The sequence below is a fragment of the Callospermophilus lateralis genome, chromosome 2, assembly GCF_048772815.1.
Source record: "Callospermophilus lateralis isolate mCalLat2 chromosome 2, mCalLat2.hap1, whole genome shotgun sequence".
NCBI lineage: Eukaryota > Metazoa > Chordata > Mammalia > Rodentia > Sciuridae > Callospermophilus > Callospermophilus lateralis.
Genome location: NC_135306.1, coordinates 104,816,933 through 104,831,041, shown reverse-complemented (window position 1 = coordinate 104,831,041; position 14,109 = coordinate 104,816,933). Strand labels below are relative to the sequence as shown.

The following is a 14,109-nucleotide window of genomic DNA, read 5'->3' as shown; positions in this document are numbered from 1 at the left end:
GATGGAAGTCCAATGAAGTAGGTTACCTGGCACCATGAACGGAGGCCGTGGCAGCCTTCATTGGGTGTCTGTTGAGAGGGAGGCAGAGGGGATTGTTAGGAGATGATTTGGGGGAGATTTACCTGGGTCAACCCAGATTACTCTTGATTAACATCTTTGGATCTAGGACTCAGGAGTCTGTTTTCTTTAATGTGTTCACTGGGTGATTTTTAAATATTGCTGAAGTTTTGAGTGCTACTGTAGGACCAAACTACTAAGGCTCCTAGGACAAAGGCACTCTGCCTTCCTCAGGAACAGGCCCCAAGTACCTCCTGGTAAGGTGGCCTCGTTGGGGAGAGTGAAGGAGCTGCCCAATCTGCATCTCTGCAGTCCCACCGCCTCAGGCCTGTTTTGAGTGCCCCTGTCTGGAGGCTTTCTTGCCCCTATTGGCCTAGCTCCCATTCTTCTCTATATTTGGCTGCCCCCTCTGACAAGGGGCCAAGTTCTCTGCACTTAGCATTGCTCCTTTGCCCTCAATGTCTGAGCAGCTCTCTGGGAATCCACTTGGCCTCCATCCCCCCTCCTATTAATGCTGAAGGTGGGGCAGGGTCTTTGGAAAGGAACGAGGTGCCTCATCCAGACCCCAAAGTTGTTGACCTCAACTTCCCCAGGCTATCTGCCCAACTTCTTCCAGGCTAGCACATGTGAGACTCACTAGATGAGTTATTAAATCCCAAGTCACCAGCTGCAGTTACAGGGCAGTTGGTACATGGATGGGCCAGCAAAGGGAGAATGTGTCCCTAAGAAGTCCCTGGCTGTCTGAGTCTCAAATTTCAGATTTCATCATAAGAGTAGTGCCCTTAGCACCTCCCCTGCCTCTCCCCGCCACTTGGAGTCCTGGCCAGCAACTTTCCATTGCAGGAAACATCTGCTGGGGAGGCCAGGCTGGGCCAGGGGTTACTGCAGGACATTGGCCAGGACCATCACCCAGATCCTGTAACTTGAAGCATGTGCAGGGCTCTGGCCCTTCCCGCCCACCACCCTGCCTCCCTCCCTCCTGCCACGGTGATTCTTAACAAAGAAGTTGTTTGCTGTCCAGCTGAAAGGAGCGGGGTCTAAAGGGAAAAGGGGTGTGTTGCAGGGGTGGGGATGAGAGCAGGCTGCTGCTGACTGGTGGCCGCTCTGCCTGGGTGAGGGATGTGAGTCATAGCAGCCCCAGCCTGCCCTGGGTAGATTGCACGTTGATTAACGTGCCACTCTGTGGGACAGATCGAGACCAGAGAGCTGAGCCTTCAAGAGGCTCTCCGGAGCTTCCCACCAACTATGAGTCACTTGGCTGTGTGTGAGTAGCTGGACCTCTGGACCTAGCCGTGAGGCATTCTATTCCTGGGAGGTTTGCCTGTCCACCCGGGGCCTGCCCTCGAGAACCCTCAGCCAGCACTATCTGCCTGCTGTGTCTGCATCTTCAGGCCTCTGATGGACTCTTGGGGGTGACTACACTGATCAGGAGGAGGTGCTTGACCACAGCCCCTCTGGGCTACCTGAGCCTGAAGACTTGCGGACAAGGACAAAGCAGAGCCCACCTGTGGGACACTGACCAGCCAACCTGTCCCAAGAACCATGCTGATCACATCCTCTCACTTGTGAAGCTTTGCACAGCTCTGGGAGAGAAAAGGACACTGGCTGGGGTCACACAGACCCTCTGTCCAAAAGCCAGAGGTCATCCTTCTGCAATTCAGTCCCAGTGAGGCCACTTGTTTTCATCCTGTGGGGACAGTTGGGAGTCAGAGCCAAGGAGCTGGGCTCCACTGGCAGAGGGAGCTGTGGAAGTGTTGCGATGGAATCTTTGATGGAGTCTGGGGTTCTCTGGAGCCTCCTGTTGGAGCAGGAAAGCCCATTGTTATGGTGGTCCTTGAGGAGATTTCTCGATGTACCTGCTGGTGCTGCACACTGTTGCTTGCATGGATCTGAGGAAGTCCCAGCCGTGAGTGTGTGACCTGATTTCTCTCTGTGACCAGTTTTTGCACCCTCACATGCCCCACTTGGCTTTGCCCCCCAAGGGCCCCAGATTTGACAACTCTTGAACCAACTTCTTCAGCCATTTAAATAGGCGAGCCATGCCTCACCTTTGGAGGAGATTGCTTTAGGAGTGCCTGGGGTGGGAGGTAGAGGGCCAGGGTCCCCTGGCTTCAAGACAGCATGTGGTTGCAGGCCAGCCATGCCCACCTAATGTGTCTCAGCACTTTGGGTTGCAGTGGGGAGAGGCTGGCCACTCGCACTGATCGAGAGCCTGGTAGAATAAGGATATCTCTGTGCAAATATGGAGTAAATCTTTAGAAGACTCGCTTGCCCCCTCTCCACCACTACAGCTTTGTTCCAAGCAGAAGAGAGGAGTAGCTCTCTTGATCTGCCTGTGTTTGGGAGTTTGTGGCTAGACTCCTGCACTTCCATCTCTATAGATGTCTGGGCTCTCACTGGATATAAGAGAAACGGGGGGAGGGGGCAACATGGAAGAAAACCTAGAAACAGGGGAACTTCCAGGCATCCGTTTCCTCATCAGGATGTCTCATTATGTTCAGTTTCACCTGAAAGGGTTTGTGGCCACTGATAGGCCACTCCTTGGTCTGATCCTGGAAGGCTGGTGGGGGGCCGTAGAGCAGGTGAACATCTCATCTTGAGAGATTGGGCTATTGTGGATGGCTCTTGTTTCCTCCTTGGCACAAGAACAGGGCACTTGGCCTCTTTGTACTTCACTTTCGTTCAGTATAAGGCAGGATAATAAAAATCACCTTGTGGTCAGATGCAGTGATGCATGTGATGGGCTGAGTCTGTGCTTGATACGTGGTAACAGCTCTTTCCATGTCAGGTTCACTGCAGTTCTAGAAGGCTAGTTAGACAGGAGGGGACCATACTGGTGACCAGGTAGTAAAGCAAGAGTTTCCAATGTGTGGACTCTGTTCCAAGAGGCCAGGGGGCCATGTGGGTTAGATGACTCAGTGCCAGCCTGGAACTAATACAAAGACCAGAGGATTATTGTATCTGAGGTCTTTTTTGGCCATAGAAGTCATAGGATGGGTAGGCTTCCTGATGTCAACCTGCAATTGTCCTGATTCAAACCTGGTTCAAACACATGGCAGGTGGTTTTGAAAGTTGGGGTTCTATGACCACATGCCATTGTTTGGGGGGAAGTTAACAGGGCACACAGTATTGCAAGTGGAGCTCATTCTGTAAATAAGCTAAGAACAAAGGCTGAAAATTTAATTAACTGGACAAAGTAGTTAGAAATACTTTTTTCCTCTCTTGTACTTTCCTGTGTTCATCCCCCCGCAAACCTCCCCAAACTAAAGGCATGCCATTTTCTCTCCCCGTATCTTCCTGAAAGCTCCTCTTTCTTTAGAACAAAGACCATTTGACCACAGCTCAGGTAGGCAGTGCAGCGGGCAGATGTCAGCAGACCCCAGCTTTGGTTCCCTCATGATCCGTTTAGCTCTGTAGAAAGCACCCAAAATGAGCAGTTGAAAGGTTGTTCCCTCACCACCACAGCTTTATGCATCGGATTCCCAGGGAAGTGGGTGAAAAAGTGAAAAAGGCCAAGACCCATGTGTCACCACCAGCAGGACGATCCGTCCTCAGGCACGAGCTCCTGGCTGAGGGTCAATAGTATTTTTTTTCTGCATAAATAGGTCAATGCATTGCCGGGTGGAGTGCAGATGTCCTTCTGTGTAGTTTATGTTTCATCCTTGGGTGTCCTTTGTCTTTGGGTACTTACATTTTCTTGTTTGTATTTATTTAGTTTTAAGATTGTTAAGCGTTCCTCTATTTATTCACCTGGCTCATCTCTAAGGAGGACTTACTAAGGCAGCCCATGAGTCTGAGCCTGTACCAAGGCCCCTGTGAAAATGAGGTGGGCACAGGGGGCATCTAGTGGCCCAGGTGGTGGTAGGGCACAGGGCAGGGCCAGAGATGCAAAGCATGTTGCAGGGTCAGATTCTCTGTGCCTGTTTTCCCTACCAGGTCCCTGCTCCTCATCTGGCCTCCTAGGGCTTATGTGATAACAGAGTCCCCATTTTTTAGTCTTGTCATGGGGCCAGTGGTTGTGTGGACAGGGGCAGGGGGCTTCTCTCTGGCCTTAATTTCTTCACTGGTACTGTAGGTTTTGGTGGATCATCTTGTAAAGATGGGAAGGGAATTTGGTGCCTTGTGTGCCAGATATGCTTTTAAATCCTCTATCCCATGTGATTTTTTTAACACTGGCTTTATGATTTTTTTTTAAAGCAGTGTTATGATTTTTTTAAAGTCATGTCTTTCACACACAGCCAAGTGCTCACTGTGTTAGTTATAACAGCAACTTCTGAGAGGTGTGCTCCCCATCCTGTCCCAAGTCCTGCTGGGTGCTGATTTGTCTCCTGAGGCCCCTGCTTCACTCTCTCTGTGGTTCTACCAGCTGGCAGAAAGCAGAGCACCAATAGCGGCATGGTGGGCTTCAGGAAGCAACCTGCAGGTGTCCCTTCTTCCTTTGTCTTCTTGGGACATAAGTGGGCCCTGGCTTTATTTTTTGATATTTTCTCACTGATGGATGCTGGACACACAGTTTTGCAGGATCCGGTTCTCTGCACTGTTCTTCCATGCCGAGCGCCCTTTCCTGAGCTGGCTTTCTAGGGCCTCTGGGATAGCAGAGCCTTACCTTTACCTATTGAACAGAAGCAAGTGCTCCTCTAACCCACAGAGACTGAGTACTTTTCACTAACCATGGCCATTGTTATGCAGGTGTTAAGCCCCACTTACAAGCAGAGAAATGAAGACTTCAGAAAGCTCTTTAAGCAACTTCCAGACACGGAGCGCCTCATTGTTGGTGAGCTGGGAACCCTGGGAGGGGCCAGGCAGAAGTCTGGGAATTGCAGGGATAGCACCCAGGCTGCTTTTGGCTAGAGGCTGAGAGCCTACCCAAGTGAGCTTGTATATCTGGCAACTGGGAGAGAGCATGTCGGAACACTGGCCCTGGCTGGCAGGGCTCTGGGCTGAGCACCCAGCTTATGGCAAGAGCCCAACCTATAGGAAGTACCTGGAACACTTACCTCTGTAGATGATCAAGCAGTGGAAGGGACTGGCGTGGTCATCGGTGGTGGAAAAGAAATTGAATTTTATTGACCTCCTTATCCCTAGCTTTCCTGGCCCCCTCTGCTGTCACATTCATTCTGCCTCTAGGCAGTAGCGTATTTTACCACCTCCATGTTTCTGATCATGAGATGCCTGGGTCTTCTTGGCTGCTGGTTTCAGTGTCTCACACACCGAGTCACCGTAGGCGATTTGGTTCCCCTAGTGCTGGTGGGAGCAATGACATGTCTGCAGTTTGCTAAAAATGCTTCCTGCCTCTGAGCTTCCTCTTGTCCTGCTTCCTACCACAGATTACTCATGTGCACTCCAAAGAGACATTCTTCTTCAGGGCCGACTCTACCTCTCAGAAAATTGGATCTGCTTCTACAGCAACATCTTCCGCTGGGAAACTCTGGTAAAGATCTAGGACTCAGGCTAGGGGTATAGTTTAGTGGTAGAGCACTTGCCTAGCATGTGCAAGGCAACATGGGTTGATTCCCAGTACTGGGAAAGAAGAAAGAAAAGACCTGGGACTTGCTCCCTTGGGCTGTCTTCTTGGCCAGGGCTGAGGAATTTGCCCTCACTTCCCTCCTTTGCCTGACTTTGTGTTCTCTTCAAACCTTTGCACAGTTTACAAAAACCCATGACTGAGTCTTGAAGGATATCCATTCGTGTCTGAGTCCCAGTAGTGGGGTCTCCTCTGCCATATATTTCCCTCCCACCTTTTGGATGTGGAAGAGGGCACAAAGAGCATTTGCTTTCGGCGAATGCAGTTATTTAGTGCAAGTTAACTGCAGAGGGAGGCATAGTAGACAGGGCATTGACCTTGGGGCTCAAAAGACTTGGCCTGCATGTTTTCTGGATTCTGCAGTTAATTAGCTGTAGGATGATGGGCCAGTCCTTTCCCTTCCCTCATTCTTATAAAGTAGAGAAAGATTAAGTGGATGATTTTTATTGTTCTATCCAGCATCTATGTTCAGTGTTTCTTTAAGTGGAAAAACCTTTGCAGTATCACCGCATATTTAGCAGACTAGAAATGAGAAAGAAAGAAAAAAAATCTTCCTAGACCAAGAATCAAGATATCTGTGACTGTAGACAAGGTTTAGTCTTTACCTCGCTATGTGGCCACTGTGACAGAAGGGGGTAAACCAGATGATCTCAAAGGTGGTCCCTTCCAGGATTAGAAATATGTGAGCCATGATCTGATTTCCTCTGTCTGCATTGTTGCTGCCCGATCACTCTACCTAATTCTTTGTTGCCTCCTCTTGTTGTCCATTCTCTGTCCCTGCGGGGGTGCCAGCTGACAGTCCGTTTGAAAGATATCTGCTCCATGACAAAAGAAAAAACAGCTCGCCTCATCCCCAATGCTATCCAAGTTTGCACTGATTCAGAAAAGGTAAGTGCAGCCAAATTCTGGCCTTTCTCCCTGCCCACCCTGCACCCTCCACACCCTGCTTTCCCTCCTCCTGTATTTCTGCCCTTAAATTGCATTAATCTGGAGGCTAGGGGTGGCAAAAGGCCATGAGGGAGAAGCAAACTCCCAGAGCGACTCCTGCATGACATGGACAGGGTGGCTAGAGGCTGAGTAGCGGGAGAGGGGCCTGGTGCACCACTGAATGTGGAGCCAGAGGACCTGAATGTGGGCCCCATGACTGTAGGCGTTAGGTAACCTCTCTGAGCCTGTTTCCTCATGTGTGAAATTGACCCAGTATCCAAACCGAGCATTGAAATAACATCACATATTTGAAAACATTAAGTTGTAAAGCACTACACAAACTGGAAGTAGGTCTGATAGGAAATGGGTTGTCCTTATCAGTATGGGGAGAATGTGGTAGATAAAATTTAGGATAGGAAAATCAGCGAACTTTGACCTTTAAGCAGAACTTGAAGGCAAAGAGATCCAAACCTAGGGGTAGGCTAGGTTTCTGTGGAAGACAGTCTGCAATTCCCATGACTCAAACAGTTCAGTGGCAAGAGCCATGAATGTGTGGAATCAGCTGGCCTTTGGTTCAAATTCTCTTTCTGGCACTAACCATCTTTGTGATCATGGAGGCTGCTAACCTCATCAGCCTGGCATTAATTGTTAGCACTTTTATTCATTTTCCAAGGTTTTTTGTGTGGCTTGTACAAAATAGCATTTGTCAAGCACTGAGTAGGTAGGTGCACAGTAAAATTTAGTTTTCCACTGCTTGCTTCCTGCTTATTGTAAAAGATCTTCATTAATGGGTTAGCTCTCTGGGAGCAGGATCTGTTTCTGTTCTGTATCTGCTGTACCTTAAACATAGAATAGTGCCTAGCTCCACAAATAATCAAATAGTAGTTGAACGAATTAGAAGTGTTAGTGAGTCCGTGGCTGTGTGTAATCCTTCCATTTAGGTTAGTTGCCAGCTCAGTTCTTAACCCAATTCCAGTAGGTGGGTAAAGGACTTTTGGGTAATGAGGATTGAACCCAGAGGTGTCTTACCAATGAGCTACATCCCCAGCCATTTTTATTTATTTTGAGACAGGGTCTTGCTTTGTTGTTGAGGGTCTTGTTAAGTTGCTGAGACTGGCTTTGAACTTGTGATCCTTCTGCCTCAGCCTCCCTAGTCATTGGAATAACATGCATGTGCCACTGTGCCAGGCAGGACACAGTGGGGGTAAACCAGATGATCTCCAAGGTGGTCCCTTCCAGGCTTAAAAATTTGTGAGCCATGATCTTATTGCCTCTGTCTGCATTGCTGCTGCCTGATCTCTCTTTGCCTAACTCTTTGATGCCTCCTCTTGTTACGGAGATAAAAGTTTCAAACCAGGGAGGAAAATACTGAAAAGGATGTAGTAAAAATTCCGAAGGATTTGGTAATAGTGAGGACTTAGAGGTCCCGGGTACACAGGTCCCCGATATGTTGACCTGTCATTAGCGTACCTGTGTACTGATTATGGATAACTGAAAGTCATTAGTGTTTGAGGATGAAGTCAGTATCTTTAGTTTAAAAGGAAGACCATGTCTCCATTCATTATATTGTAATTCTTAACTGGTATTTCTTGCCGTTTTGTCTTCCAATCTAGCACTTTTTCACTTCTTTTGGGGCCCGGGATAGAACCTATATGATGATGTTCCGGCTCTGGCAGAATGCTCTCCTTGAGAAGGTAAGTACTGCCCAGCTGTTTCCTTCAGCCTTAGGATGTACATCCACCCAGGATGTTGTTCACACTTGGGTACTGACCTCATGGGAAGATTGCTTCAAGGGAGTCTGTGTCGCCTCATGGTCTGGAAATCCCCCAGACGGTGAAGGGCACATTCTTCCATGGTAGTATTGATTCTAAGTCCTGAAAGTTCCACATTACCAGAGAATGTCCTCAGCACCACTTGGAGGAAGACACTTGTGAATTAAGGCACGTTGGTTCCACTGTTTTAAAATGAAATGGGATTTTAAAAACCATATTTAGTAAAACTTGTAGTTACAGAATGACTGTCATGAAGGAAGAAGCTTTTAGATTCACAGATCCCTAGAAACAAGGGGACAGCCTGCCTCACCGGGCCACCAGGGAAGCATCAGGGTCTATCAGGAGGTGGAGGGATGAGGGGAAAGCCTGGGCAGGAGCCTTTTGTCAATGGACTTATAAATTAACTAATTAATATGTGATACTGAGAATCGGACCCACACAGGTTTAGGGTTGGCTAGTTTGAATAATCTTATCAGGCTTTAAGGTATGGGGGACTGTCTTTCATTGTCTGGTACCTGGCCCTGAGGGTACCAGGTCAGGCTGAATAGAGAAGTGTGGATATGAACTTTGGATTAATTGATTGCTTTTGAGTGACTTATTTTCTGTCTCTGGAATTTGCAAACCGTGGGAGGTTCCAGACTTTTCAATAAGGCTGCAGAAACCAGAGAATCGAAACAGGAAAGAAGAACATTTAGTTAAGATATCTACCAATTGACTTTTGAAATGTTTGAATTACCTGGGAGAAAACAGATGGATTATCATGGTCCCTGGCCTTAGAAATTGCCCTCAAATGCAGTTGGGTATTGACAAACTCTCCAAGCTGGAACAAAGACAGGAAAAAAAGCTATGTATATGATTTCCCTCAGGGATTAGTGTACAAATACGATTGCCATGTATGTATTTGAATATGTGCATGTATCTGCCTTTATTCTAATCAGTTACTAGCTGAAGAAATTGAGCAAATTTATTTAGTTTCCTCTCATCTGAGAGACTGGTTAAGTTTTTATGGCTTTTTTGAGTGAGTTCTTCTGCCTTTATTAATAATCGAAAATGCTAAGATGATAATGTGTTTCCTACAGCAGGTATGAATTTTCACATCACAACCACTGTCATTTCTAAATAAGACATCCCTACAGCTTCTAAATGTCTCATAAAATAATTATTAAGAATTCTAAGCTGGGCACAGTGTCCCACACCTATAATCCCAGTTACTTAGGTGACATAGGCAGGAGGATCACAAGTTTGAGGCTAGTTTCAGAAACTTAGGGAGTCCCTGTCTTGAAAAACAATGTAGTGTGGGGATATAGTTCATTGGTGGGGCATTCCTGGGTTCAGTCCCCTATACTTATCTCAGCCCCCTGACAGAATTCTGTCTGATGATGAAGATTGTGCTTGTTCTGACAATGGTCAGACCAGCTGAGCCAGGTAGAACTGGTGAGGGAAGGCAGCACGGAGAAGTTGAATGGAAAAGCAGGCTAGGACTTGGTTTGGCAGACAGCAGATGTATCCTAGGGTGTCCATGAAAGTCAAAGATAGGAGGGAAGAGGTCCTGACAGAGAAGGGGATGTCTCCCTTCTGGTCCACAGATGGGCTTCTGACAGCCATTCCAAGTGGTTTTCCCAAGCCATAAAACCAGAATGCTGACACACAGTGTCCTGCCAAGTGCCTGTTTTTGAAACCATACCGTGAAAGGATGGACTTGAGGAGCTCTCAGATTCTTTTTGTAACATTTTTTAATTTGTTCTCTGTATATACACATGACAATAGAGTGTATTTTGACATATTATGTATACATGGAGTGTGACTTCCCATTCTTGCTGTACATGATGTGGAGTTACACTGGTCACGTGTTCCTATATGAACATAGGAAAGTGATGTTTGACTCATTCTACTGTCTCTCCTGTTCCCATCTCTCCTCCTTTCCTTCATTCCCCTTTGTGTAATCCACTGAACTTCTATTCTTACCTTCCCCGCCCCTTATTGTGTGTTAGCATCTGCATATCAGAGAGAATATTTGGCCTTTTGTTTTTTGGGACTGGCTTATTTCACTTATCATGATAGTCTCCAGTTCCATCCATTTTCTAGCAAATACCATCATTTCATTTCTCTTTATAACTGAGTAATGTTCCATTGTGTGTATGGACCACATTTTCTGAATCCATTCATCTGTTGAAGGGGACCTAAGTGGGTTCCATAACTTATTGTGAATTGAGGGGCAGCTCTCAGATTCTTTTTTAATTGTATATATATAATTAATGTTTATTTTAGTTGTTTGACACAATACCTTTATATTATTTATTTATTTTTATGTGGTGCTGAGGATTGAACCCAGCACCTTGCACGTGCTAGGCGAGCACTCCACTGTTGAGCCTGAGTCACAACCCCAGCACCAGCTCTCACATTCCTGATGGAGTCTATTGGTAAAAACATTTTTTTTTTTGGTATCGGGGATTGAACTCAGGGACACTCAAACACTGTACCACATCCCCAGCCCTATTTTGTATTTTATTTAGAGACAGAGTCTCATTGAGTTGCTTAGCGCCTCGATTTTGCTGAGGCTGGCTTTGAACTCGTGATCCTCCTGTCTCAGCCTCCCAAGCCACTGGGATTACAGGTGAGCTCCACCATACCTGACTAGAAATAGTCTTTAGGAGTTTTTGATTACTTCTGTTTTTCTTAGCACTCTTGCCCTCTTTTTCACATATTCTTCTTCCCTTTATTCCAACCTGAGTGAGACTCATTCACAATCTTGACCTCTGATCTTAGTTCTATGACGTTCCTTTGCTTCTGGGTGGAAACTCTGAACCCCAGGAAAAACAGCTTTTCTTAGGCTAGTGCTTTTAAGGAGGACACAAAAATACCCAGTGAATAAGAAAACATGGTAACTAATGCGTAGAACTATAGGCAAACTGAGTGCTTTTTAGAAAAAAGAAATATTCTGGTAATCAAGACAGGATTGGATAAGATGACCTTCCAGGCCCCTTAAACTGTGAGAGTGCAGGACTCATTCTAACCACAGGAACTGTTTACCTATGGAACAGAACACCTCTGAGGTTGGACCTCATTTTTGGAAGCGACCTAGTAGGGCCTGCATGGCCACAGTTAATATAGATGGAGGTGGCTACACTGGGTGGGAGGCTGGGTCAGGGGTTCTCTGTGTACTCTGAGTCCAAGTCAGAAGCTCTGGAATTACTCTGGCCTTAAAGTAACATGGATTTATTCCATCCAGTCCTGGAACTTATCAATATAAGCACAAGATAGTGTGGTAGTCTTCCAGGGGCCAGCTGATCCCATTCTGCAAACTTCTGTTGAAGTAACAGACAAGGAAGGCCATGTTTCTGGCTTTGCTGAACTCCACATTCTTAGGCTGAGATCCTAAGCAGATGGGGTTGTCATGGAGGTGCCCGCTGTCCTCTAGTTCAGCAAGTAGTTCGACATCCTACCTCTAGGGGTGCTAGTCTGGCTCAGTGCCTCTGCAGAACAGGTGAATTTGCACAGAAAGGACCTGAGTCGTGGCTCTTCTCCCCTGCAGCCCTTGTGCCCCAAAGAGCTCTGGCACTTTGTACACCAGTGCTATGGGAACGAGCTGGGCCTGACCAGTGATGACGAAGACTACGTGCCCCCTGACGATGACTTCAACACGATGGGGTGAGTGAAGCCCAGGGTCGGCTGCCCAGGGAACCTGGGGATACAAAAGCAGAGAAGGCCTCAGCACATGCACATCTGAGTCAGGCCCTTAAGGCAGTGGGGGCGGGAACAGCAAGCAGGCCTGTTGCTGCAGAACCAGTAAGTTGGCGACGAAGTCAGGAAGGTTGAAGAGGCAGAAACTGATGGACTTCGGGCCATTGTGATGATTGGCTTTTGTTCAGTGGGATGGGAAGGTTGGGAATAGATAATCGGTAAGGTCTGACTTACCATTCTAAGAGGATCACTCTGGCCTCTGTGTTAAATACACTGAAGGGAAACAAACTGAAGTGGAAAAACCTGTGGAGAGGCTGTTGAGTAATTTAGATAATTTGGATGAGAGATGGTGGTTGAGACCAGGAAGGTAGCAGTAGAAACAGTGGCAAATAGTTCCTGAATATATTTTGAAGGATTTGTTGATGGATCAGAAAGGAACCAAAGATGGCTTTAGAGTGTTTTGGTTTTATCATTTGGGAGGATGGAGTTGTTCCCAAACTGAGATGAACAATACTGTAGCCAGAACAATTTTGGAGGGAAGACTAAAGGTTGGTTTTAGGCAAGTTGAGACTGAGATGCCTATTAGCCAGGTGTAGATGTCAAGTAGTCATTTGGAATGAGTGTGGAATTCACTGGAAAGTCTGGGCTACAGACATAAACTCAGGAGTTACTAGTTTTTAAACATGAAGTTGGGTGAAACCTTCATGTAATCAAGTAAACCAAAAAGTGGAAGTTCAAGGGCTGGGCTTGGGAACACTCAGTGAGAAGAAGCAGAACAAGAGATCTTAAAAGAAATTCCAGTGAGGTAAGAGTGATGCTACAAGAGTTTCGAATCATGGAAGCTGAGGGAAGGGTGTTAAGAAGGGTATCGCAGTATCACATGCTATTGGTAGATTAAGAAAGGTGGGGCCTGCAAGTTGACTGAGACAAAGTATGCTTGAAGTTGGAAAGGTAGGTGGAGGCTGGGTGGTTGTGTGAGCGGCTGGAAGAATGGAAAGAGTATTGAGTGTGTGGTACTTAGACATGGGCTTGGTTACAAATGCTGGCATTTTATAGAGGTATCACATAAACTCAGGGGATGCCTATTTGATTATCTCTAAAATGCACAGGGTTATTTACTCAGTTGTTATGCAACCAAATGATAGTAAAGAGTCAGATGTTAATGCCAATGAGGATTGATTCTTTGGAGGAAGTTTGCTGTGGTACTCCTAAAATGTCTGTAGAAGGGCACCCACTTCATCTTAAGGAGATTTTCCTCTTAGGTGTACAAGGCAGAGTTTATTAGTTATGATTCAGAATTTGTGCAGCACCCTAAAGGAATACTTGAATCCAGAGTCCTCTCTTAGGCAACATTTGGGAAATAAAATCTGCTCAGAACCCAGATATTAAGTTCAAATGATCCGGATGGGATGGAATCTGATGAGCAAAACATAGGGTAAGGTGAATAATGGTGATTGTTGGGTAGGGATAATATAAAGAAGATGCCTAGGAAAGTTGAGCTTGGAGTCAGAAATTTTGCATAGGATATAGGGAGAGAAGGAGTAAGATGGGAAGAAGGTCTCAGGAGAGCAATGAAGGGGGCAGATTTTTGGTTAAAGAAAGATCATATACTAATCAAAGACTCAGGAAGACCCATGTTTTAGATAAATAGGCAGGTCTGAGGATCGTAGAGTGGTTGTCACCCTTGACACTGAAACTGACACCATCTTGCTGTTGCCTCCTTCAGCTACTGTGAGGAGATCCCCGTAGAAGAGAATGAAGTGAATGACAGCTCTTCCAAAAGCAGCATCGAGACCAAGCCAGACGCCAGCCCACAGCTGCCCAAGAAATCCATCACCAACAGCACCCTGACATCCACTGGAAGCAGCGAAGCCCCCGTATCGGTACGGATGGTGAACACTGACACCCCCCTACCTGATCCTGTGGCCAGTGTCTCCTAGCTGAGTTATCTCCATCAGAGCCCAACCTGGGGAGTGGGTGGAGGGAGGTATGGTACGTTGCAGTTAGTCGAGGAGATGTGCTGGAGTACATGGGTTCTCTATGCTCTATTAGTATGGTCTCAGAGTCCACAACTGGGTTCAAGGTGCCTGGTTTACACAATTTGATTGAAAGTCTCCCCTGTGTGAGCTTGGCTCTTGGTGGGCTGCT

General features: G+C 46.7%; 1 protein-coding gene across 5 annotated transcripts in view; it reads left to right on the top strand.

Moving 5' to 3' along the window:
* Gramd1b (GRAM domain containing 1B) overlaps positions 1–14,109 on the top strand; it is a 167,488-nt gene that overhangs the window by 137,459 nt on the left and 15,920 nt on the right. For 3 of the 5 annotated variants that reach the window (XM_076846241.2, XM_076846242.2, XM_076846239.2), the window contains 6 exons: positions 4,747–4,831; positions 5,385–5,488; positions 6,374–6,469; positions 8,122–8,202; positions 11,813–11,928; positions 13,688–13,844. In XM_076846241.2, coding sequence (XP_076702356.1) covers positions 4,747–4,831; positions 5,385–5,488; positions 6,374–6,469; positions 8,122–8,202; positions 11,813–11,928; positions 13,688–13,844 — 639 coding nt within the window. Of the gene's footprint in view, positions 1–1,187; positions 1,964–4,746; positions 4,832–5,384; positions 5,489–6,373; positions 6,470–8,121; positions 8,203–11,812; positions 11,929–13,687; positions 13,845–14,109 lie in introns of those variants that run through there. The other 2 variants (XM_076846244.2, XM_076846243.2) reach the window with 1 other exon arrangement.